Genomic DNA, 27,172 nt, shown 5'->3' on the forward strand with positions numbered 1-27,172 from the left:
TTTTGCAGTGCTTTAAAAGCTTAATTTGCTTCATTTTCTTTATGCAATATATTATTAAGTGCAATTTGACCTAAAGATGTTTCCGTAAGATTCACCTATATACAATAAGCGGGATTTGGTATTTGACTTTTGTTATGTACCTGAAGCTTTTATCCAAAGTATGCTTAAAATACACTCATAGACACACTGATATTTTGATCCTTCAACCTTTGAGTTACCAGTTTAGATCTTAAATCAGCCACATCAAAATATTATGCATAAGTAAAATTGACACTTCATTTGTAAGACTCTCTTGATATGGTCACTTTTTAATAATGTTCCTTTTATTTAGCTGTCATAAAGACATTGTACAGTTGTCTTGAAGTTCTTTCATCTTAAATGCTGGTTGTTACTGTTCACCTGCTCTTCTCCTTTCACTGAGACAAAGTCTTCTCACACACATTCTTCTGAAGATCAATAGATCCCAGCATGCCGTGCGTTTTTACACTCCTCGCACCCCCTCCACAGAGGGCTGCTGAAAGCCCACCACTCAAATGGCAAACTTACTGCACGGACGATCACAGTTTATCAATTACCGCTGAGCTGTAGGGCCCTAAGTGGCCCTTGTTAAGTAATTACTACATTTGATGAGAGCAGGAGAATGTGAGAGCCTTTGAAACCGGATCGGGCGGACGCAGTGGGCTCTGCACTGCACAGGGACAGCGGGAGGCTTGTGAATGCCTTGATGATCGCACAAAGATGTGGATACCTCAGGAAGGCGATACGTTTTAAGCAGCAGCCAGAAAAAGAAAGACATTCCAGAAGATGGCGGGGCCTCACAGGTGTCCTCAGCTGGAATCGGTCTGGCACGTGGCTGCAACGTTAATTAAAGCATTCTGCAGTTGAACAGCTCTGTTACTGACAGGAACAGTGAAGATGGTCTTATGGCTTCCTAATGGTATAGAAAAAGGACCATTTAAATCTTAAACTAAAAGTTGCTCTCTGTGATCAACAAAAGCCATTTTGAGGAGCTACAAATGAGAGTTAGGGATATTAAGAGCCAACATTCATGGAACTGATGTTATTAGAAGGCGAGGAATGGTTTGTGTGGGGGATCAAGCATGGCACGCAGACAATAAAACAGAGTTAATCTGTCGCATACAGATTTTACAGAGTCTATTGTGTGGAAAATAGCTTGATTCTGGGCCACGTTATTGTAGTTTTTTTTTCTCTCTCTGATGCTGTGCACATGGAAAGCACTGGATGGGACTGTTTTTCCGTGATTACTGTTGTGTAACAAATGTCCCCTTTGGCCTAAGGGGGAAAGAGTGAGACTGCATTGAGCCGAAGTGACTTCAGGTCAGTTGTCAGCACAGCTGGGAAATTAGCAGTTATTTAAAGAGATGAGACTAGACCTATGAACACAGTGAACTGAGAACGAAATTACTTAAACTGGATTTTGCACATCACAGTAATTTTAGAATCATTTGTTTTAGGGAACCGATTAAATTTTTTATTATTATTATTATCACATGGGGCATCTTTCTGTTATTATTTTCTTTTGGTTATAATTTGATCTTTTATGAAATGCACACATTTATTATTTCATCTTTTAAATTTTTTTTATTTAGACACTCTGCTTGATAACATGGACAGTAACCTGTTTTGTTTTGGAGTTTTCCACTCAAACGGTGCTTCATTATGCCTTTTTAAACTAATGCAATGCGTTTTCAACCCCTGCTTCAAACCCAATGACTTCATTAGCCAATTAAACATTTCTGTATAATTCTCATTTGTTTGAACATTTACACTTTTAACTGCTGACTGCAGTTCATCCTTTGATTTCACCCTGCCATTCTGTCATTTATATTTCACTTCTGTGATATTTTATTGTTCATTTCCCAAGTTTTTATCTTTGTGGTTCTTCTACATTGTCCACTCCTGTCATTTGTTTTGTTTTTGTTTTCCTTTCTCTCCACCTATTCCTCTGCCTTTCATCGGATGCAGCCAAACGTAGGGCATGGAAACTAAATCGCATTGGTAGTCTGCGCAACATTTACAGCAGTGCCTCCAATGCTGAAGGTAACTAGCTCTAGAAAACAGACTGAGGGGGAAGTCAGCGTACCCCTCTTTTATTTTCAGACAAGCCCCTCAAACATGTGCTGAGACCTCATGATTATGCTTTATCCTTCTGTCCTCCCTGACCGTTCACCCCCGCAACACTCCCTGCACGGCACTTACGTTTTTTAGAGCATGTAACGATTGTAAAATGATGCTTTGCTTCCATAATTGTGTTTGTACATGTGAAAGTGTCGTGTTTGAGTTTCGATGATTTAGTGCAGTGATGGTAAATTGGATGGTGTCATTTGGTGATATTGGACTCATTGTGGGAGGTGATATGCGCTTTGGCCACTCCCCTTCCTACGCCCCCTTTCCTGTGACTCCACCCCTCCTCTGCATTATTTATTTGTTCACATTTTTCCCTGGATGTGAATAACTCCTGTAATATTTGCCAGGTTATTAATGCTGGATGCTTGAAAGGGGAGGGGATAATATGGGAATTAATGACCTGTGTCACAAAGCAATACTGTGTGCTTTGACATTTCGCTCGGTTAATTTGTGTTTCCAACCATTCAACTCTTCCACTGTACCCCCGAGCACTGCCGTCTGGGCCGTGTAGAGGTAAAAACCCCCTGCCTCATTTCTGTTCACGCTGCATTCTTGCTTTCCGAGTTGATTGTGTGCCGTTTGTCGGTAAAGGTTGCCTGTGTCAGAATTCACAAATTTCCTTGCTGCTGCAATATTACAGCGCAAGAATGGAAAAGCATGAAAGTGATTGGATACTTTCAGTCTAAATTGTGCGAAACATAATGATTGCCCTATTAGTGGCTTGTGGAATATTGAGAGCAGTACCAGGCACCCAATGAATGATAGCTGCCCCTTTTTAAAGTTTAAGGGCGAAATAGAGGGGAGGGGTGGCAGCCTGATGCCCTGTCATCGCAGTTTTTGTATTACACAATTGTTTTCTTATTAATTGTGTGCTAAGGGGAGGAGGCGGAGCCAATCTTCATATTTGCCTCCAAATATCGTCTTTCTGCATTGTTGCTTTTCATAATTGTCAAATACCGCCCTCTCCCCAACAGCACTGCGATTTAATTAGGGTGAGAACATTGCTGCTGACCCCAGAGGGCCCGCTGCCTTTGAAGGGTGGGTCCAATCTAGGCTGGGATGCTCCAGTGATCCCACCAGCCCCCAAACCTTGCAAATGTTAATAAAAAAAACCTTTAAATGAATAAATAATAGGCTCAGACTCCCCAGCCACTTTCTGTTGATGTTTTGAGTTGACTTTTGCTGTAAATGAGCACATTCTCTAATGTCTGCTTGTTCCTTTGAACCAGAGCGGAAAAGATCTCTTTCCTACTGATCCCTTTTCCGAGGCCAGAAAGGTTTAAGCACTCCAGCTGCCAAGCATGTCTTTTCGTAAAGGGAAGAATTTTGGAATTTGAACACAAGGCTGTTTTACAGCGGTGAGGGCGGCCAGTGGCCCTGCGGGACCTTTAATATGACTTGTATGATAGGAGTCCAATTAGCCCTGTGATTGACTGAAGGAGAGAAAATGGTGTGGCTGCACAGATTTCCCGCTGATTAAACTTGTGAAATGACCTCACAGGGAAAAGATTCGAAGAGCTGTCTCAGAACATTGTATAGCTGAAAGAGAGCTCTTACAGACAAATGGGGGTTAAAGACTTGCTAATGTGAAGAAGAACAAATAAGCTATGAATACAATTGATCAATTTGTTTTTAACTTGCTTTTAGATGAATGATTGATTCACAGAGCCAGACTATCAGCATAAAATCTGGTCCACATTACTGCTTATTCTAGCAGACAAACAAAACCGACATCAAAGAACTAGTATCGACAAAAGCTGACTGGTGTGTTGCATCATATTGCCTGTGTCTGGGCTGAAAAATTGCTTTTGAACACACTGCAAAGACTACAGCCAACAGCATTCTGGTATGGATGTGTAGAACATGTATGTTCTGTGTCTGTGTGAGAGAAAGCTCAGACTGTGGATATACAAAGTGTGAGCAAAATAGTCTTTGTGGGCATTCTTGGTTCCATTTTTGCCTGATTCCATCAGTTCTGTTGTCATTGGTGGTCGAACTATTTTGACAGCCAATGCCGATATCTTGGAAAGCAGGGGGGCTGATATTAAGCCGATATAATTATTATTATTTATTTTTTTATTCATATTTAAGAAATTTTAAATCATTTGACAATGGATTAAAAATAAATAAGTAAACATACTTTAGATGACAAAGTATTTTTCACAAATCCATAAATATTTAAAAAAAAATTTAATTAAAAAGGAAGTAAACGCTGTAACCAACAGGTCACTCAGTATTATGGGAAGTTTGTGTGCATAGGGAATCATATTTTTCAAATAACGCCAGGGAAACACTCATTTTACATACAGCACATAGTGAAAATGACATAAATATGACAGTGGGCAAATAGATAAAGCACAGCATAATTTGTCAAAATAAAAGTCTCAAACACATCGGCCAAGCAGAAAAACTTATCGTCCGATGCCAATATTTGAAAAATGTTGAATATCTACCATTAGTTGTCATTATAGCATTGATAATAGTAATGTTACTTGAGCATCAAATCAGCTTATTAGAGAAATTTCAGAAGGATCATGTGATACTGAACTGGAGTAAGGGCTGCTGAAAAATCAGCTTTGCAAACAGAAATAAATTACTTTTTAAGATATTTTCAAAAAGAAAACAGACATTTTAAATTATTATAATATTTCCCAATTTTACTGTATTTTTGATAACCTTTTCCAAAGCATCAGGAAATCTGAATTATTCCATACTTTTGACCGGTAGTGTAGGTTTATCTTCCAGGGATATCTGCTGTCCGTGAGTGATTATATTAGAACGTTTATACTAGAATGGGAGAGTTTCCCATTTGTTTCCTGTTCCTGATTCTCATTGGCCTTGCAGATGCCATCGGGAGCTTGGGGTTTTCCACTTTGTGTGGCATTTTGGCCTTAGGGATGCCTCTTTTGTGTGTGGAGGGGTATTACTACCCTGATTACTTCTTCATTATGTAATTGCCCCTCCAGAGTAAATTATAAACAGAATGTGTAAAGTGTGTGATCTCTTTCTGCCTCAGATCGTGTTTCGGGTGGGATTCCTTTGATTGTGACACACCACCACATCTCATCAATGCAGGTTCTCTGTTCGAACCATCTGCATGCCCCTTCCATTGCTGTCCCCTCTGATCAACCAGTCAATGGCCTTTTGTTCCTAACACTTTCCAAATGTTGACCCTATGTGCCATTAAATAACCCCCTTCCATGTCTCCATACTTAAACTCCAGAGATAAAGTCTTGAAAAGAGGACTCTCGCTCTCACTCACTCACTCACTCTCTCACTCACTCACACGCAGATTTTCCTAATTGTCTCGTGATTGGCCCATTAACCTAACCAGGGCCCTGGATAGCAGATCCATATGTCAGTTTGCCTAGGGAGCGTTATGGATGGGACTAGCCACATGGTTGGAAAGATCGCGGGTCTGGTCTGGTCTGGTTTGTAATTAGTGGCACATCCTGACAAGGGTCGCTGGGTAAGCCTCGCAGGTCAGGGGCTGCGGTGTGTGTCCCGCAGCTAACAGGTGCTCTACAGGGGCGAGAATCCTTCCTTTTGAATTTTATTCTAGAACAGTATATATAATTGTATGAAGATGCACTGAGAAAATGGTCAATTCAATACAAAAAGACCGAAATAGTCAAAGATGGCATGCATTACTTTTACTCTGTTGTTGTAGCTGTTGATTAGTAATCATCTTGACTCTTTTCTCCCATCTCATCTAGAACAAGAGGACAACTTTGAGTTCATCATCGTTTCTCTGACGGGACAGACCTGGAATTTTGAGGCAACGTCCTATGAGGAGCGGGACGCATGGGTTCAGGCTATTGAGAGCCAGATTCTGGCGAGTCTGCAGTCCTGTGAAAGCAGCAAACAGAAGGTAGAAAATGTACATATAGTAAATGGATCAGTTATTTGATGCTTATCCATTAATTTATGCAAAAATGCACAAAATATTCAATTCATACTTAAAGTAATCTGAACACTCCTCTTCTATGCAGGAACGGGGGAGTATAAAGTAAAAATTGTCATCAGGCAATAAAAATGCTAACGTGGCTTTTTTAATTATTATTTTTTAAACTGCTGCATTTCTTGTCGATAAAAGTAAAACATTTGTTTGCCAAAGTAATATGATCCAAAAACACTTTTTAAAAAGAATATTCCAAAGCAGTCTTGGAAAAAAAAACTTTCAAATAAAAATAATTGTAAAGATGATATTAATAATGTATATTTTTTCCCCTCTCTAAAATTTGACATAGATTTCCTTATTTGCTGACATTCTTTTTTATCAAAGAGCTGATGTTGTATCATGTCCGAAAGATAATTGAAATTATACGCCTCCTTATTGTATGACTGAATATATGTACATATGACTAAACAGTATGTAAATCATACATGCTTTAATGCACACATTTAGAAATTGTAATTACTTTCGTTCTAATATTACCCTTTTGCAGTATTACATTCCTGCTTCATGGCTACAGTCTTAACTCCCAACCCACTGTGTGTTTATGCCTCAGGCCAGGGCAAATTGCATTTCCCTGGACCTTCTACTGAGTACCTCTATTCTTTTCATTTAGTTCCCCTTCTTCCCTGCTTTTGAATCTCATTTCAGTATAAAATCCAGGGTGACATGTTGCTGTGCAGCCAGAATTGTCTAATGATGCTTCATAATAATGCTTTATAAGTCATTACCATTCAAATAAACTTTAACTTGTGTGAATGTGCCCACAGTCTCGTCTGAGCAGCCAATCAGAAGCCATCGCTCTGCAGTCAGTCAGGAACATGAGAGGAAACACGCGCTGTGTGGACTGTGAAGCCCAGAGTGAGTTTTGTTATAAACTGAGACCTGCATGTACCTTTTTTTATGTACATTATGATTAAATGATGTACTGATCTATATATATGGGAACACCAAGATTGACCATCTCTATCATTCCATATGGAAAAAATATGGTTATATATGCCATATGTATATGGTTATGCTGTATATAAACTCTTTGTTTCTGTCTCTGTTTGTCTGGCATTCTAGACCCTGATTGGGCCAGTCTGAACCTGGGGGCTTTGATTTGTATAGAATGTTCAGGCATTCATCGCAACCTGGGTACTCACCTGTCTCGTGTCCGCTCTTTGGACCTGGACGAATGGCCTCTAGAGCTCATCAAGGTCATGTCGGCCATCGGCAATGAGTTGGCTAATAGTGTGTGGGAAGCCAATGCTCAAGGACGCCTAAAGCCTGCCCCTGATGCCACCAGGTACGCATTTACATCATTTCCTATTTCAAACATGTATCTGTTTAAGCTTTTGTCAGAATCAATGCATTTTATAATTTCTGTAATTTTTTGCTCTTCATGTAAACAAAGTGCAGATTTTTACTTTAAAAAAAAAACAACAACATTAGCGTAGAGGAGCGAGTACTACCATGATTTTTCTTTGCTGTTTGGTGATCATGCATGATCAAACCACAATAACAGTTTCAAGCAGTGGTCATATAAGCAGGTGAATATATGCAGTTTATAAAGCATGTTAGATTTCTTCATGTAAGCATGTTATCACTTCTAGAATACCAGTGCATGCAATGAACATGTGACAGTGGGTTTGCACTGAGCCAAAGAAATGTAATATACAGATGACAGATAAAAATCTACAGAAAACCACACACTTTTCCATGACATAAACATATTTTCTTAATAGTCCAGCAGTTGATATCTGTCATCTTTTTCAATCCGCCTTATGGCATATGTGTGTAGGGTTCTTTGGAAAAACCTAAAATCAGATTTTCCCTTTTCCCTGCTCCTCCATCTTTAGCAGCGTAATTATCGGCAGAGAGGCTTTAGTCCCACCAGCCATCATAACAAATTAGTGCTGACTGCTGGCCGCCAAAATATCGACTTCCCATTCCACGCCGGCCTCATTAGTCACCTGAAGCACCTTTTAATTACTCCCCTCCTCTCTGAAAATCTTTCGATATGGATCCGCCATTTTCAGCCGCCTGTTGTCAATGTGCTAATGCGATTATAGTTCCTCATGTAGCTGTTTATTTATGTATGTGAAGCCATGTGGCCCCCTGAGTGGGAAGAGGAGATTACAGAGAGGGTCAATATTATCTCAATTAACCTCAGTCACTGGACACAGTCCTGCAGTCGTCTCTCTACTCATCCTCAATACTCCTGCTGAAATAGACAAAGTGTAATTCAGTTTGATTCCTTCATGTTTTTGACTGGAACTGGCTTTTGCTTAGTGACATTAATAGTTGCTGTGTAATACATTTATAGGCTAAGCAGTGAAGCTACAAAAAAAAAAAAAAAGAGTATCTTTTTTTCGTTTAACCTTTAACATTTGTTTGGATACACTTTTTGTCGAAAAAAGAGGCTTTAACGAAAATAGACACATGACATTTTATATTGTTACTTCAAATGTTTGGAAACACTTTTTCTGAGAAATGGGGTTTGTTTTGTTTCCAAGAGATGACGAACAGATAGGTTACTAGCCTATATAATTTACACAGTACATAAAATTATCTCTGGTAACCGCTCAAGGGCAATTTATTGCGATACAACAAAACAATACATTTATTTATTTATTTTCTTTGTGATGGTGTCATTGCACATATTGTATCGGTAAAAAGCCAATTGGATGGATTAAGGCTGGAAACAGCAAATTTCTCAAATGAAAATTAAGATATTGTTTTACATTTTTGATCAATGCTGTCTTAATTTTTTTTTTTTTTAAGATTCACTTTGTCAGATTCTTATTAGCCCCGTGCAGTTCCCTCATGAAACTCTAGACGTTCAAAAAGTCTGATTGGAAAAATGTTTCAGCCCAATAAAAAGTTCAGTGATGCTTTAAATCAATGAGAATCATGTAGAATTAGACTTGCATTTTTAAGACTACGTTGACCACCCGGTGATCGCACACACGTGTGATTTTGTCAGTGCTCTGTTGCGTGTAATTTTCTGTCTTCCCAGCTTTAACTGGGCAGTTGAATTGATTTCACTTGTAACCGTCCAACTGGCTTCAACCTGATTTGAAAAGAGCACATTTGACCATAATAAATGTGTGAAATCTGAAATAAAAATATAATTTAATGCATATTCTCTTTACATCTCTGAAAATATTGAGTTTTCAACATGATTTGTTTCCGATGCATATGAAATTCATGGTCTTCTCCATTAGCGTGTCTCAGCACTGAGACTCTGAAGTGTTGTCTGTCACTAAATGCTGATATTCAGAGAGCTTGTGTCCTGGGTGTACAGCTCAGGCATTAGTGTGTGCGCTCTGCATCCAGGATTGGTGGCTGATAAATGAAAACCCTCCCTTGTGGTCTCTCAAGTGAGTAATAGAGCTCGAAATTTCATTTTGCAAGCGACTGATTTAATGATCCAAAGGGTAATTAATGGGCTGATTATCTTAATGTTAAATATGGCCAGCAGCAATTAGACTGACCTCCCGCCTGTCAAGGTCTGGGCTACTCTCGTCTTTCAATTAGGGGTCTGTTTGGGGGGTGTGAGCTGGAGGTAAGGAGGAAGAGAGACGCTGTCTTCCACACCTCTGTCTCCGTATGTATCACCCCTCGTTCCGCAGGCTGGAATTATGTTTGGGACTGATCACATTCAGACAGCCCACCTGAATCCAACAAGAGAAACTCGTTTCCCCTTTTTCTTCTTGAACAAGCTGTGTCTGTACAGTTTTGTTTAGCATTTAGCCTTGACAACCTCTGCTTCCAGCACTCTCTGTTATTTGTCTTTTGAGAAATTGTCTAGGGCTGAATTAAAGGTGCTGTATGTTAGCCGTTCTTAATCATTTACTGATTTTGACACACACCCTATTTTCATTTGTAAACAAAACACTAGCATGTTATCTCAGTGTTATCAAAATGGTCAAAAATAGGTTGAAAAAGAATATAGGTTAAAACCTTACATGGCTGACAGGAAGAAAGTAGTTGAAAATCTTTAGTTTGGCTAAACAAAGAATCTGACTATGCACAATATACTGATGCCATATTGTTTATCATATCTGTATGATTTTTTTTTTCTTGAGTATGCTAGTTTCCCATATTATTTAACATAAACACGCACCTAATGTTTAGTAAATAAAAAAAATTCTAAAGTTTAAAAAGTATTTGCCTGAATGCCTAAAACTGATTGCAGCATTTACAACAATTGAAGAAAGTTGAAGAAAGAAAAGTTGGCTATTTATCTGTTCTTTGATTTAGCATAACAATTATTTCCTAATCATTTTCATCCAAAATGTTAATACCGGTGCATCCCTAAATGACAAAAAAAAAATCTTTTTTGTTCTTAATTTCTTAATAGAGCTAATTTCTGCTAATCAATTTTTTTTTTTTTAGCTTTTTAAGTACTAGATAAATCAGTAAAAAAAAAAAAAAAAAGATTATTTAGCCAAAAAAAATTAACCGTTTACTTCGAAGCAAAGGGAAAGTTTCTTCCTGTTGCCTCATGGGCTGCTTGGCCGTTAGGTATGATAGAGCCCGAGAGAATCTCTAAACATACCCATTAACCTTTTACTGCCTGTGATAAATTCACACCTCCACTGCCTTTAAAAGTCTATAAGGTCACTCAAAGACACCGCTATGGGCTTATTTTGGGGACTGTTTGACCACACACACACATTGACACACTCTCTTGTAGGCGATAGGTTTTGGCATGAGTGCTCTTTGGTGGCAGCTAGGCCATGTTGCAGTCTCATTTTTTTAATTAGTGTGGTGCTGCCATGGACACCAGAGCCCCCACTCCCTTGCCTCACACACTCGATGCCGGTCTGTATTAGTGGCCCAGGCAGGGTAGGAGTGACAGCTCTGCTAATTGCGCCTCGTGGTGACTTATTGGGAGGGTGGCGCTCGCTGGCATCTCACACTGCCAACCCTCAGCAACACTCTGACGTTTCACAGCCTGTCACCAAGCGTGAATATCTTAAAGTGTGAAATACATGCATTGTGTATGTTTCACACATCCCTTTGTTCCAAGTGAATATTAGAGATATACTTGTTTTCCCATGTTACCATGTAGTGTAATGGCTCAAAACCTTTTTTACACAGTAGGGCTTTTGCGACATCACTCACTATATTTTGCTGCATGTTTATTGAGTTCAAAAAGAAATTATGATATGCTTCAGGGATGATGTATTTTTGTATGCCAAAACCTGCAAACAAGTTAGAATTTTAGCACCTCTGGTTTCATTTTTTTGAAGTCAGTCGGGTGCTTTTTGAATGGCTTTTTGCTTCAGTGGATTAAATAAAGTATGTGGTTAACGCAAGTTCAGGATATTTTTACATTTTATTCTACAACACGTTATTTATCAGTTTTGAAAAAGGCAGTTGCTAACAAGTGGCTAAATGGGACTAGTTTTGTCAGGGACATTAAATGCCAATACGCTAAACAGGTACGGTAAACTCAACTACCCACATCTCCTTATATATATCCCTATTGTGTTTATAATTGCACTCTTTCAAACTATTCTAACTCAGAATTTGATGGAAGATTTTTTTTAAGATAAACATTGAAAGAGTTGTCAAAAGCTTAATGGTGGTGAGTGACATTAGTCATGCGACAATGGTGTAGTTTGTGTATAGCCTGTGTTTAACTTTTCATTTTGCAAGAGTACTGTTTTTAAAGGGATAGTTTACCCGAAATAGAAAACAGCTGTGTAATTAATTACTCAACCTCATGTCATTCCAAACCTGTAAGACCTTTGTTCATCTTCGGAACACAAATTAAGATGTTTTTGATGCGTTCCGAGAGCTTTCTGACCCTCCAATTGATGGCAAGGATTCTTACACGATGAAAGCTCAGAAACATAACAAGGAGATCATTTAAATAATCCATGTGACATCAACTGTAATTTTACAAAGCTATGAGAATACTTTTTGTGAGCAAAGAGAACAAAAATAACTTAATTCAACAATTCGTCATCTCTGTGTCACCCTTTAGCACCATTATGAAGAGTATCGCATACGTGAACACCGTATGCAACGTATGTTGGCGGATACGTTGTTTACATTCAGATCAAAGCGTAAACAATGTTAACAGCATATCCACATACAGTGCTGTTGACACAGAATAGTATACGTTGCTTACGTATGTTATACTCTCCAAAATGGCGCTCTAAGGTGAAGCGGAGGAAACAAATTATTAAATAAAGTCATTGAATAAAGAGAAAACTAACCAACTTGCTAACAAACTTACTTTCTCAACCATTGTAAAACCTACAGGATGATGAAATTGGGTGAATGGATTGCTGCTGTTGCCTTGTTTGCATTTACTGTGTTTTTTTTTTTTTTTACAGAAGCTAAAACTCCTAGAATCGCTAGCTAACTTTTTCCGGGTGTGCATCGAGTTTCTTGCTTTTTTCTGACACTTCCTCTGACATGATATTGTGTGGCAGTAGTAGCTACACAATGTGTTGTCATCTATTTTATGACTGGTGTGAACCAGCATTCAGATGCAGTATCGTCACCTGCTATGTGTAGTGTTAACATGTTATCAATATTTCATTTAAAGTTTCACGGTTATCATCAGTTACTGTATATTGTGACACCTCTTTACACAATAGATATAATTATAAAAAGGACTTTTAAGTGAAGACTTTGTGTTCTACATGAGGGTAGTCTGTTCTAGAGGGGTCTTACCTCCATCAGACAGCTGAGATATTGAGCTCCACACACCGCCTGACTTCCATAGCCACATGCGTCATCATGAGCAATGCCTGGCCTATAATAATTCAGCAGTAAGTGGCTAAAAAAGAGCCTCTTTATGACCTGATATCGGTCTCTGAAAGGGCAGAGCTAACAGATTTCAAATTAGACCCGGCTCTTAATCTGGGCCGGGGTGCAGGTGTGCGTCCCCAAAGCTGAGCTCAGATTGGGCCCTGGGGACTAGGATGAAGGGGGTGAGTTGGGGAGACCTGCTGGGTTTCATTCTTCCTCAAATCCAGACATAGACGGAGAGCGATGTGCTATTAATGTCTCATGAGCCGCTTACTCGCTGAACTTTCTCTTTGTGGGGAAGGAAAGAAGAAAAATCACATTTCAGATTTGAATATGTACCATACACCTTGTTTCTGTCATTTACTTTCTTCTTTTCACCAGCGTAATCCTGTCAGTGCCTTCAGGCATGCACCGAGGTCCATTTCTTCAGCATTATCTAGCTGATCCTGTGATGGTCAGCCTCTGACCTCTTTCCTCCGAGAAAACCGTTGATATGAGCCAGACTCGTGGCGTGCATGTTAAACAGCTCTCGGTGTCGCTGTCTCTCCTTGCCTTTTTCTGTCTCACTGACAGAAAGCGCTGCGCAAATGTTTCAAATAATTGGCTGCCCCATTCTAATTCATCTGTAAAAGGACTTCTTGATTAGATTAGGCTAATAGACATTATTTTTTACATGACTGCCTACCATTGCCCGTAATCATGTCCCAACTAGGTTAACAAGCCTTCCAATTTACTATTGACATTAAACTGGCTGACAAGAGCCAATCAGAGCACAGCATAATATGAAGCAAGAGGTCATTTAATGCCTGAATCATCACAACGTCTACCTTTTCGTCCAATTTGGTACAGAATTAATAATGTGTATATATTTGTGTGGAAAAATTTTCTCTCCCTCTCCTTTGCTCTGTCAGTGTGGCGTTTTCATGGGTATTTTTTATTTAGGAAAGTAAAAGCAACGAATAAATGTCATGTTTCATTATTTTTTTGTTTAAATACCTCTTTTTGAAGTGTTAAATCTGTTAATATGAAAGATTGACAAGTATATAAGTTAGTCGAAGACTTGGTTCTTGTGCAGGAAATTCGGCTTTGAATCCGGCCTGCGTCACAACAAGTTCCCATGCTTTCTTTCCATCATACATGGAGCTGTTGAGAGCGTATCGAACACAGATACTCAAAGATAAAGCCCTATGCTGTTTTACTGATGCTTAGCACATTTCATTTTTTGTCTCTTTCTATCTCACACATGCTTTTTTCATCTCTCTTTACCCTTTGGCCTCCATTTGCATGCTGCCACTGAAGCGTTCTGATCCAGTTAATGGAACCTCATATGAGTGTGGCCCATTGCCTCCAGTGGGACTGATTTGAGTGTAGTGCAGGCTAGAGCTCAGTCAGAATCAGAATCGCTAAGTGGCCGTAATATTAAAAGAAGCGCTGAGCTTAATTATCTGTGTCTATCCAAGGGCAGCTAACGACTAGGCTGGAGAGGATAATTGATTTCAGGTCCTTGTTTTTTCCTTGTTAAAAATGTGTGTGTGGGGGGGGGGGGGTGTAGGAACAGAGCAGCTTTGTGGCCTTATTCACCCCATGAATGCTGTCTGTCAGTGATGTTTCGTTTTTGCTAAGTTTTGTATGTTTTGCAGAAAATAGTGAATTTGAGAATCATTGGCAGCCTGTTTTTTTTTTTTGCATCCTGTACACCTGTCATACACTAAAAATTATTGTATACATAAAACAAAACATATTGTTATAATACCTTATGTCTATTATAGTTATACCTCTTCAATCTTTCTGCTTTTAAATTTCATGTTCATATCAAATCAGTTTAATTGCAAAAAAATGCTAGCAACTTCTAAATGAAATTTGTTTAATTATAAATAAAATTTTTGTTTAATGTTTTAACGTGTTTCATATCTGGATAGATTTAGTCTAGTTGCACTTACACATTCACTCCAATGTAGATCAACTAGAGATCCGTTCACACTTGCCTGTGCAATATATAAAACGCCATATTTTTGTCCTATACTTAATTGAGAAAATTGTGGAAGTTTTGCAGCATTTTATTTGGGCAGAGTGATACAAGAAACAAAATTACTTTGCAATCCACCTAAACAATTTGATAAATGATCATATATTAAAACAGTTTTCAGTTCATTCATTTATAAAGTAAATGAATAAAACAACAGAGCGCTGACCAGAATGATTCCATTCATTCATTTTTTTTATCATGGCAGACTTCAACATGCTGTGACACAATGCCATGTGATAGTAATGTAACAAAATCTGATCACTGATTGGTCACAAGAGATGTATTTGAGACATAGTAAATATTTAAGGTAGGCATGTGTCTTTTGAGAAGGGGTTAACGCACTGCGATAAATGAGCATGCATGTCCGCGTCTGCGCATGCGCAGGTAAATGTGCACCGCTGTCTGTTTGACAGATTTAGCCTGTCAGAGTTCATTACCTGTGAGTCAGTGGGGCACTAATGAGTTGAATTAGTGGTATAATTAGCCTGAAAGAAAAGAGCATCAGCGTCGATCTCATCTCTATGAATTCTCTTTCTTTTGTTTTAATCCGTACTCAACCTGAAATTGGTGATCTCACACAAGGTAGTTAGCATCCGATATGTGGTCTCTGAACTCTCACAGAAGTTCAGAGGTGTGTGTGTTTGGGGTGGGGGATCTCTGGGGCCAGTGGCAGCTGGAGGGCTGTCCTGTCATGGGCGGCTGCATTAGCGGACGCCTGTCAGTGTTGGGTAAACAGCCGCTGGCTTTGAGTTGGACAGGAAGCACTGGCAAGTGGGTAAACACAAGCCCACAAAGTGATCGTCCAGGGAGAACACAAAGAGCACATACACACTCACAAACAGGAAACCATCCTGACAAGGGATTGATGTAGACTCCTGATAATTCCCCTGTGACCCTGCCTGTTGCATTCCAGCAGCGATGAAGCTACGGTCTCATCCCCCGCCTTCCCCTCAGGTAAACGTCCCAAAACAGCAATGCAGCACACTTTAATGAAGCTGTCGCACAAACAGATGTTTGCCATGATCACAGCGTTACAAACACAGTAATTGTAGTTTGCATCAAAGTAACTAACAGTAACTGTTACTATAATTAAACCACTTTATCATTACATATTAAAATGACAAAGATTCTAAAGATTTCTTACATGGGTTACAAGCAAATTCCATATTATTTTTTATGGTTTTACTGTAGTCAATCACACAATGTACTTTTTTAAAATAAATCTATCTATTAATCTAATAATTAATTTAGAATGCATTAAACATTCAATACATGCATAAAATGGCTTGAATACACCTCTTTTGTGATAAACATGTTTTTCATTTTTGAATTAAAATTCTTGAATACTTTGGTGGTCATTGTCAAAAATTTGAATGATGGACTTACTGTCCTGTTATCATAATAAAGAAAAAAGGATCAAAGCTTATTAAAAGGATGGTATTCTTGAGTAGTTTGTAATATTTTTACATTTCAAATAATGTGACCTTTTTTGACAAGTCTCTTAGTGTGAAATGTTACTACCAACCTAAATAATTGTTTAATTTTTTATTAAAGTAATGATAAAGAAAAGTACACTTACACTGCAGGTATTGAAGGTGGAAATAAAATGTAATTTTTTTGGTTTAATGACCACACTGCAGTACATTAGTTATGAAGTTAAGATGAAATTGTTTAAATGTAGTTTTTTTGAAGCCATATGAAACATGTATGAATACAGAGAGTACTTTGCACATGTATTTTAAACTGATCTTAGAGGTTTTATTTTTATTGTAGACTGTTATATGTTATTGACTAAGAAACAGTCATTTCTCGTTTTCAGTCATTTTTCTGCACACAAATCTTTACATTAGGTTCAGACTTGTCTTATCGCTGGTAACCATTTTGGATCTAATGTGTATGGCCAGTAATTTTTAATTAAACTCCTGCTGAATCCTGCAGTCTGCTGGCAGCAATTTCTCCACAGTATGCCTACACACACACACACACACACACACACACACACACACACACACACACAGTGATACATGGTAATGGAACAGAGTTGCTAATTAATTCAATTAGCCATCCTATGTAAGGACAAGTTCCCCAAGATTCAGATGAGGTAAAAATGAGTGTGTGTGGTGTGTGTGTGTGTGTGTGTGTGTGTGTCTGTGTCTGTGTGTCCATGCCCTGATTACCCTTTCCTACTGACACCAGGTGGTAAGCAGCTCCCGATCTGACCCCTGGGTATCATTTGCTCTTTTTTTTCACATTTGTATGTGATTATCTGGTCTTCATACAGTAATGTTGTCTGACTTTATTTGTGAATTTGACATACAAAGACAAGGTAGCTATTTTTGTACAGGTTTTTTATGTATTTAAATTAAAGTGGTAGGGTGGGCTTTAAGACAAGGAGACAGCAGGTGACCTATTTTCTCGTGTGTGTGTGTGTGTCTTTTCCAAGAGGTTCAATCGTGCCGCCCATCCTCTCCCTTTACACTTGGGACCATGACTTCTGAACCCTTTTGTTGCCCATTTTACACTCCATTTATGTGTGTGTACAAGTGTGTTTGTGCACATTAAGAGAGACAATCAAACAGTAAAAGCTGTTGTCTTCCTCAAGGTTTGTAGATTGAATAGTAATTCAAATCTAACCCCAAACAGCCCCACAAATGCTTTTAGCAGCATTTCTTTTTATACATAACATTTATGAGCACTGTTGTTGTAGTTAATCTAATCTGCAAATTTTTTATTTATTTTTTTCTCATTTGCCAGCCAGTCTTGGCCCTTAGCAACGCTGCTAAATGGGGAAGGCATGCGTTTCAGGGCAGTGAAGTGCTCCACATTTCCTCTAGACACAGAGAGGCAGAGGGACAGTGGGGAGACCCTGCCGAGCCTCTTCCTCTCTGTTTTCCCCTCCCTCCTCTATGGCTCCCAGGATGCTTTGTGTGGGGGCTGTGGTCCGTGGCCCTCGTGCCAGCCCTCTCACTCACCCTGTGCTGACCAGCAGCACCCGGAACATTCCGTGCTGCTAGACCCCCCCTCTCAAAACACACACAGTTAATAAAATTCTTCAACTTTCCCACAGAAGCTGTAGCTTTTCTCTCCTCCTCCGGACTCATCTCTTCACCGTCTCTCCTTCCTGCTCTTTCTTCTCTCTTGTTTTTTTTTCTACTGGTCCTACTGAGAATCAAATGATCAATGCTGCAAGCTCTGTTTAAGTTTCTTGATATTGTCTGCTTTTTAGTACTATATATTTGGTCTGGATGAATGGTATTTCAGAGCATTTTCCCCTTTTCTGTTTGACATCATTCACAATCATGGACTTTGATATACACTACAGGTCCAAAGTTTGGGATAATTCTTTTTTTTTTTTTATGCTTACCAAGACTGCATTTAGTTGTTCAAAAATACAGAAAGATCAGTAATAATATAATGTTATTACGGTTTAAAACTGCATATAGAATATATATTTTTTTTAATGTCAGTTATTCCAGTAATGTACAGTAAAATATTTTAATATTTTTGTGTAAACCATGACAAAATGGCATTCAAAGGTTTGGGGTAAGAAAGATTAAAAGGAAAAATAAATGAAATGAACTTAATTTAGCAAGGATGCAGTAAATTGATCAAAGGTGACAGTGCAGATATGTATGTTAAAGGGGTCATATGATGCGATTTCAATTTTTCCTTTCTCTTTGGAGTGTTACAAGTTCTTGCATAAAGAAGATCTGTAAAGTTGCAAAGACTGAAGTCTCTCTCCTAAAACAGCTCGTTCTAACACGCCCCCACATCTCTACATCAATATGTGGAAAGATTTGCATAACGCCGCCCAGATGTTCACGCAAAGAAAGAAGGCGTACCTTTTATTCTGATGGTAGTATTGTTGTTGCTGTTTCTGTGAAAGCGAAACTACTTAGTTTGGCCTTCCAAAAGAGGACGATATCTTCATCATCATGCCTGGAGCTGATCACTGAGGAAATACATCAACTTTGCACTGTGGATCGCCAGATCAGCTTTCACTGTGGACGAAGTGGAGTCCAGCCCGGGGTCATCACATGTGGTTGCCACAAGCCCAACGGACGCTCTTTCGTAGAATCGTTCTCAAGCCGCTCCACCTTCTGCTCACTCAAGCCGGCCTCTGCTCACTCAAGGCTGCAGTGTGTGATGCGGTTTCGCTGAGAAAGCAAAACTACTTTGTTTGGCCTTCCAAAATAGGACAAAACTAGAAATCATGTTTATATCACATTTATAATAGGTTTCTATGCTTATATCTTGTCGCTCTGGGCGGACACGGCATCACAGTATGTTAAGGGGCATAACATTTCCGTCACACGCTTTAGGTGTTCGGCCAATCCCAATGCACTTGATAGCTGGCCAATCAGAGCACACCTCGCTTTTCAGACCGATGAGTCTTGTAAAATCGACACGTTTCAGAAGGTGGGGCATAGAGGAAAGACAATAATGTAATTATTCTGAAATAATTTTCAGAATGTGGAAAATTATTTATTTTTAACCTTGAACCGCATAAACACATTTCATTACACCAAATAATGTTCTTTTTAGCAGCATCATAAGACACGTTTAAGATTTCAGTTTCAAATAAATCCTTTTCTTTTGAACTTTTTTAAGAACAATAATTAAAAATATTTATTTATCAATTAATAATTAAGAACCAATCCAGCATATTTGATTCCTGAAGGATCTTGTGACACTGTGTGCTTGTGTGCTGAAAAATAGCAGGACTAGTCTCATAAGAAACCATTATTTGTTGCTTAAAAAAATCGCTTGGACCGCCCCTTCCTGTTGTCTTCAGTGTCAAAGCAAACTGAACGTTATGCTTATAGTCAAATGTCTGACTTTAGTTTAACATCAACAGGTGATTGCAACTTGCCTCTTTCCCAAGTGTGTCATGTTTGTGTGTGTGTGTGTGTGTGTGTGTGCACTTGTGACTGTGAGGTGTGAGGCTAGCTGTGACCTTAGACAGAAAATCTTTGAGTGTGCTGTGGGGGGTTCAGGTCCGTCAGCATGGCTTCGCTGCTTTGATTAAGAAGGATGTCACTAAACCATCGATTCCCTGGGCTATTGATTACCTATTTTTATCCATCTGCCTCTCTGATAAAATGTTATCTCCTCTGCACTCTGGCCCCTGACATCCATACATGGCTAATTTGTAATCAGGGTGTCAGTTTAACCCTTTGAGACACAGTTGAGTTCATCTTTCAAAGCCCATCAAGGCTGTGGCATTGAGCAGTGGATAGACCATATCAACTTGGAAATAAATAAATTGGGTAATTTTTTAAATAATTTTAAGCATGATATTTGCAATCTAATTTATCATTTAATTTTTTGTGTATTTAAAGTTATTGGTGAATTTTAATTCATTTACAATAATAGATCAGATTTACACACTGGTGCAATGTTTTTCAACCTTCTTGATTTCAAGAATGCCTATCTAGTAGTTGCCCTCTATTTTTGTAAAGGCTATTGGACAATATAATTCTCATGAAAAATAAAAACATATTCACAAATAAAAATGTATTTAAAAAAAATTGACACTAAATTAAAAAAAAAAAATTCCCTGATTTATTTACACAATATTTATCATTGTAAAATATTCAGTATTGGACCATTTCAACAAATAGTCTGTCACTAGCACACTTTTTTCTTTCTTTTTTTCAACAAATTTGTGCAATTTTAAATGTAAAATTATTGTGAGGCACAGAAGTACAGTTCATCGTACATTTGTGCATTTTTTCCTGCAACTATTTTGATCATTCAGATGATGAAACATCTACAGGTCCTTGTCTATACTTCATCACAACTAGTTTTCATTTATATCAAATGAAATGTCTAATGCAAGGTCTGTTCATCAAAATCTGAAAATGAAATCGACCTTCATCGGTGTTTAAGAAAGATTTTTTTTTTTTTTTTTTTTGTCTATTTTTGTTCCTGTCCAGATGCTCCTTTTGAGGAGAAATTGTGATGGTAGGACGTCTGCTCTATGGTCTCATGTATTTGGACTCCCTGAGGGGCAGCTGTGTTTTAGGGAACAGCTCAATATCCTCTGCCCAACTCCCTTCCCCTCCTTGGGGGTATCAGAACTCCCTCTGCCCCTCAGATAGGAGCTGAAGCTGAACTAATCCTGAGTTGTCTGAGAAAGGCTGTTTACTCTGCGGGGATTAACAGAGATTAAGTGCGATCATAGCACAGTTTGAGGAGGGGATGCTTTAAATGATCCAGCGATTGCTGATGGCCCTCTCTTGTTACCCTGACAAACACAAACTTGCATTTTAAAACTTTTATGCCACTTCATTTAGCCACTTCAGTATGTCGCTTGCTTCCTCTCTGTTTGTTTCTTGCTGAACCTGCAGAATCGAACCGGTGTGACATCACAAACAAAATCAGGCCAAAGCATTAGTTTGGAGTACATTTTGGGAATTTGAAAGAGAAACTCTCAATAAAGTTCTGTCTACAAATTTGGTGATAATACGCAAAACACACACAAGTAAAAATATGAACACTCTGGAGAGCTGCTTTATAATAAAAACTTAAAGGGTTAGTTCACCCAGATAGCAAATTTATGTAATTAATAACTTACCCTCATGTTGTTTCAAACCCATAAGACCTCTGTTTATCATTGGAACACAGTTTAAGATATTTTAGATTTAGTCCGAGAGCTCTCAGTCTCTCCACTGAAACTGTGTGTACGGTATACTGTCCATGTCCAGAAAGGTAAGAAAAACATCATCAAAGTAGTCATGTGACATCAGAGGGTCAGTTAGAATTTTTTTAAGCATCGGAAATACATTTTGGTCCAAAAATAGCAAAAACGCCGACTTTATTCAGCATAGTCTTCTCTTCCGTGTCTGTTGTGAGAGAGAGTTCAAATCAAAGCAGTCTGGATATCCGGTTCGCGAACGAATCATTCAGTTCACCAAATTGAACTGAATCGTTTTAAACGGTTCGCATCTCTAATACGCATTAATCCACAAACGACTTAAGCTGTTAACTTTTTTAATGTGGCTGACACTCCCTCTGAGTTCAAACAAACCAATATCCCGGAGTAATTCATGTACTCAAACAGTACACTGACTGAACTGCTGTGAAGAGAGAACTGAAGATGAACACCGAGCCGAGCCAGATAACGAACAACAGACTGACTTGTTCACGAGTCAAGAACCGTTTCTGTCAGATGCATCCGATTCGTGAACCAAGGAGCTGATGATACTGCGCATGTGTGATTCAGCGTGAAGCAGACTGACACACAGGACGTCTGAACTGAACTGATTCTTTTGGTGATTGATTCTGAACTGATTCTGTGCTAGTGTTATGAGCGCGGGTAAACCGAAGGCTTGAATCAAGGGCAATCATTGCAAATGATGGCATTATACGTCGAGCGCAAAAGAACCGGTGAACCGTTTTCTTCAACCGGCTTATTGAATCGAACTGTCCGAAAGAAATACTGGTGATCCGAAAACCGATGCAACCGGTTCTTGACTCGTGAACGAGTCAGTCTTTTGTTCGTTATCTGGCTCGGCTCGGTGTTCATCTTCAGTTCTCTCTTCACAGCAGTTCAGTCAGTGTACTGTTTGAGTGCATGCATTACTCCGGGATATTGGTTTGTTTGAACTCAGAGGGAGTGTCAGCCACATTTAAAAAAAGTTAACAGCTTAAGTCATTTGCTTTCTCAACAGATGCTTTCTCAACTGCTGTTTTCTCAACACTGACGTTTTTGTATATATTTATTTATACATATGTTTTGTTATTGAGCCAAAAGCACAAACTGCTTATAAACATATTTAGCTTTTCAGGTATTCAATTTATTTATTTTTGCACCCCTAAAGCCTGATTTATTCTTCTGCGTCGGACCTACGCCGTAGCCTTGATAGGGTAGAAGTGTCAGTTTTCATTTATACCTCTGCTTCGTTGTCCTCATCGACATCGTGCAGTACACATGCAAACTGCTAGTCTGCAGTGTCCACAGGCATGTTGCTGGTGTAACCCACAGACCACGGCGTCTATGGGTAGGATACGGCATAGGTTCGACACAGAAGTATAAATCAGCCTTAAGTAGGGCTTAGCGTTAAAATGATAATGATAAGTATTGCGATATAATTTTCCTCGATAAAATGATAACAAAAATCTGATAAATGTTGATGTGACAAAAGTGGAACAAAACTGTGCTACTCTTTTTAACCACCCCAAAACTGGACCATTTCTATTGCAAATGACTCTGTGATTTAAACTAATCTAAAGCCATATTAACAGCACTGACAAACATGAGTATGCAACGATACAGTCAGAAGGCTTTTCAATATACAGATTGCCATTGATTTCAATTAACATCTGCATCCCAACTCAAGCTACTATTATTGTCAATTCAAGCTACTGTCAAATGTGCATTTCTAAGAGACAAAAAAAATGTAGTATTATTAATATCGCAGCCTGTACTGCAAACTGTGCTAAATATATGCATCATCAAAGTCAGGCAACACTAACCCTATTTTTTATTATTTTTCACTCATTAGAACATGCAGAAAATAAGATATTTGTTTCAAGGAAAAATTACAGCAAAAATGTAAAGAATTCAAAAACGTGAAGTCCTGTTCTGACCATAAAGCGTAGTTTAAAACCAACAATTAATGGTCTGGTTTCTGCAACTTTCACTTAGGACCAAAAACCTATTTTTAATTAAACTTGAAAGAGATGAAGACTTATCGTGATAATTAACGATATCTACTGATATGAAAATTTTTGTCATGATAATTTTTTACCATATTGCTCAGTCCTACCCCTAAGTGAGCGAGGAACAAAAAAGATCTTGAAGATCCATGAAGTGAGACATACATTTACACACATAGACAGCAATCATTCAGAATGTCTCCTGTGGTTATATTGTTTCTGCTCTGCTCAGTATAATATATTGTTTTTTTGTAGTGTATTAAGCTATAGATGCTGCTATGTTTAATAGAGATGTTTGGCGCAGGACTGGGAATGAAATCAAAAAGCTGTACACGAATCCCATCAAATTTTAAATGTCAGTTGGAATGAGAGTGAGATCAAAACATGCCACCGGTGTGAACCATGTGTTGACAGCCCAGCATTAATTCAATCCTGAGCCTTAATCTGGTTTCTGTGTGTGTGTGCTTACAGAGAGGAACGTGAGCGCTGGATCAGAGCCAAATATGAGCAGAAGTTGTTTTTGGCATCGCTGACGTGCACAGAGCTGACTTTGGGACAGCAGTTACTGCGGGCCACGGCGGAGGAAGACTTGCGCTTCGTGGTCATACTGCTGGCCCATGGCTCCAGAGATGAAGTCAATGAAACCTGTGGGGAAGGTGATGGCCGGACAGCCCTGCACCTGGCCTGCCGCAAGGGAAATGTTGTGATCACGCAACTGCTTGTATGGGTAAGTGCTACACTTGGTTTTTTTTTGGTGTATTTATTTTTTTTTTTTTTTACACACAAACTAATGGCCAGGGTGTGGGTTTTGAGTAAAGACCTTTTCACCACAAATGTGCAACCTAAAAAAAAAAGCTCATAGGGGATCAGTTGAATAGTAAGTTTTATTATCTGTCAATTCAATATTCTGAACACATTTAGGGTTAGGGTTAGGGTTAGGGTTAGCACGGCAAATGTTAACACGGCAATTAACATTTCTGATGGGATTAAGGTCAACAAAGGTCATAAGTAAAAACATTTGTCCATAGTTCATAAAGTGTTTTGTTTTGTACATTTATTACAATTCCAAATAAATTGTGCTATATGGTTCTAATCAAGTATTTTAGGGTTTTTAAGGGTTTTTGAAATGGCAGAAATAATCCTTTTCTGATATTGTATCAGAATGATTTGGATTGTTTTTTAATATTTATATACAGTATGTATCTATTCAGCGTTGGGCGCATTGCAAGTAACTTGAGTTACGTAATCAGATGACTTTTTTCAAGTAACTAGTAAAGTAAGGGATTACTTTTTCATTTGCAGTAAAATATCGGTTAATTTTTCAAACGTGTAACGCCAGTTATTTTCCTGCTCTCCTGTTACCATGTTGAGAAAAATCTGCAGTAAATGCAGAGACGTTGTGTGAAATGTGTAAAATCAATAGTTTGTGTAGTTCTAGACTAAATATGAAGACGCATTTACTTACCTAACTTGCACAAAAACAGATTTGGTATTCCTCAAAATCAATAAAAACTACTACGCAAACCTGCAATAATTAAATGTTAATTAAATATGTTAATAATTGAATTTACATTTCCTTCAGCCTGAGGCTTATTCATTTCACTTTTAGTGTGAAAGGGCTTTTAATATTTTTTATATTAAAAACATACAAGCAGGCCAAACTCCGATAAGAAAAATTATTTTCCATAAAAATTAAGTAATGCAGTTAGTTACTCTTTATGGAGTAACATATTATTGTAATGCATTACTTTTAACATCAACTTTCCCCAACTGTATCTATCTATCCTATTTTTACTGTTAAGATTAATGTGCATATGTATCCCAGTGCGTATGTATTTCTCTCTGTTCAGTTTGTTCAAATCTAGTTTTTAATATAATCATAATAATAAATGTTCTCTTGCTAACTTTCTTTCTTTCTCTCTCTCTCTCTTTAGTACGGTGTTGACATCATGGCACGGGATGCTAACGGCAATACGGCACTGGCATACGCACGGCAGGCTAACAGTCAGGAGTGCATGGATGTCCTCCTGCAGTACGGCTGTCCTGACGAGCGTTACCCGCTCATGGCCACCCCAAACCTGTCACGCAGGAACAATAACCGCAATAACAGCTGCAGCAGCATGAACAGTGCAGTTATATGAGAAGTACACTCACATACACATGAACATGTATTCTGGTCAGCACTCCTCCTCCCTCCCTACACACTCACATTCATATGTACAGCTGCACCACTGCATCAGAATCATGAGACTATACCGGACTCAAGGGAAAGCCCCGACCGACACTGATGAAGAAGCATGAGCAGAGCTACTGTGTTTGCCTGACTTTACAATCCCACTGGTTGAAAAAGTTGTCATGGGCAAGGGCTTGGCCAGTCATGTGTCATCAATTTTTTTTTTTTTTTTTTTTGGGAGAGTGTCCCACATCCAGTGTCTCGCTGCATTGTGGAACAAAAATTCAAACAATCCTGGACAACACCGGGTTTTCTGACTGTGCCAGGTGCATGATGGGAGAATAGAGTGTAATAGGGAATAACTTATGTGATGAGCAGGTGTCACATCAGTCTAATAAATGACAAAGCAAGACAGGAAATGATTGGGCAGCATGGGATACTTTTAAGCTGGATCTTCAAAATGACCCAGAAGAACCAGAGTACTTCACTTGGTCGCCGTGTGTTTCTGAACTTCCATCTCACCACTCTGACACTGATTTTTCTGTCTGATCTCATTTTTGCATCCGTTCTATGCCCATTAGGACTTTTTTTTTTTTAAGGAATGTGAAAGGATGTAATGAAAATTTTTGGAAAACACCCAAATATTGAACCCTTAGTTTGAATCTGACGTGGTTGTTTAAACTGTTTTTGTTTTACGTTGTTGAGTAGCGTTTCTCTAAGTGCTCATTACTGGACCAACGGAAGATTCTTAAAAACAAGTATTTTAAGATTCATGTTTCTCAGAAGTAAAAGGGAATTGTGTTTTTATATTCACCGTCTTTTATTCAGCGGACTTTTTATCTTAAAACATTAATCTAGCAAAATACGTCGCCCATACGTCAACTCGCTGTTTACTTGAGCTCACAGTGAAGTGTGCTGACATTTCAGAAGTGAAATAACCATCCAGAATCCAGAATTTAGAAGTGCAGGGCTGAAGCTCAGTCTGAACTCAAGTGTTCATCGTTCAGATCTCCACAGAGTATCAGGAAAACACAGGACTGAACCGTGTATCTCAAAGGAGAGAAGGGCTCTCTGGGTCTTCAGTCCCGATCTGTACATACTCTTCTTCCTTCTCTCTCTCTCTCTCTCTCATTCTGTTTTTTTTTTTTAAGTAGTGTACTACATAGTAAAGCTTTTCAAGAAAACTCTCCCCCTGACAAAAGGCGTCATTATATATTTTTACCTCACCCCCTTCTTGTTTCAGTGCATTCTGAAGTTGCAATTGTGCCTGTCTGAGTCGACTTCACTCTTTCCAATCCCTTTCTCTGAATCGTTCTTCATAGCTTAGTTTTCCTCTTTGCCTTTGTCTTCTTTCTTTATCACGTGTCAAGGAGTATTAAAGCAATACGAAGTCAAAATTCCGACAGGTAGACACATGAGTAACAGTTTTTGACCGCGTTTTGGA

General features: G+C 38.6%; 1 protein-coding gene across 4 annotated transcripts in view; it reads left to right on the forward strand.

Annotated features, from left to right (window-relative positions):
* The window catches only part of agap1 (ArfGAP with GTPase domain, ankyrin repeat and PH domain 1), a 200,456-nt gene extending 174,138 nt beyond the window's left edge, over nt 1-26,318 (forward strand). For all 4 annotated transcript variants that reach the window (XM_059571349.1, XM_059571350.1, XM_059571347.1 and 1 more), the window contains 5 exons: nt 5,865-6,019; nt 6,874-6,964; nt 7,172-7,394; nt 24,027-24,282; nt 25,490-26,318. In XM_059571349.1, coding sequence (XP_059427332.1) covers nt 5,865-6,019; nt 6,874-6,964; nt 7,172-7,394; nt 24,027-24,282; nt 25,490-25,696 — 932 coding nt within the window. In that variant the 3' untranslated portion in view covers nt 25,697-26,318. The remainder of the gene's footprint in view (nt 1-5,864; nt 6,020-6,873; nt 6,965-7,171; nt 7,395-24,026; nt 24,283-25,489) is intronic.
* The last annotated feature ends 854 nt before the right edge of the window (nt 26,319-27,172 follow it).

The sequence above is a fragment of the Carassius carassius genome, chromosome 17 (assembly GCF_963082965.1).
Source record: "Carassius carassius chromosome 17, fCarCar2.1, whole genome shotgun sequence".
Taxonomy (NCBI): domain Eukaryota; kingdom Metazoa; phylum Chordata; class Actinopteri; order Cypriniformes; family Cyprinidae; genus Carassius; species Carassius carassius.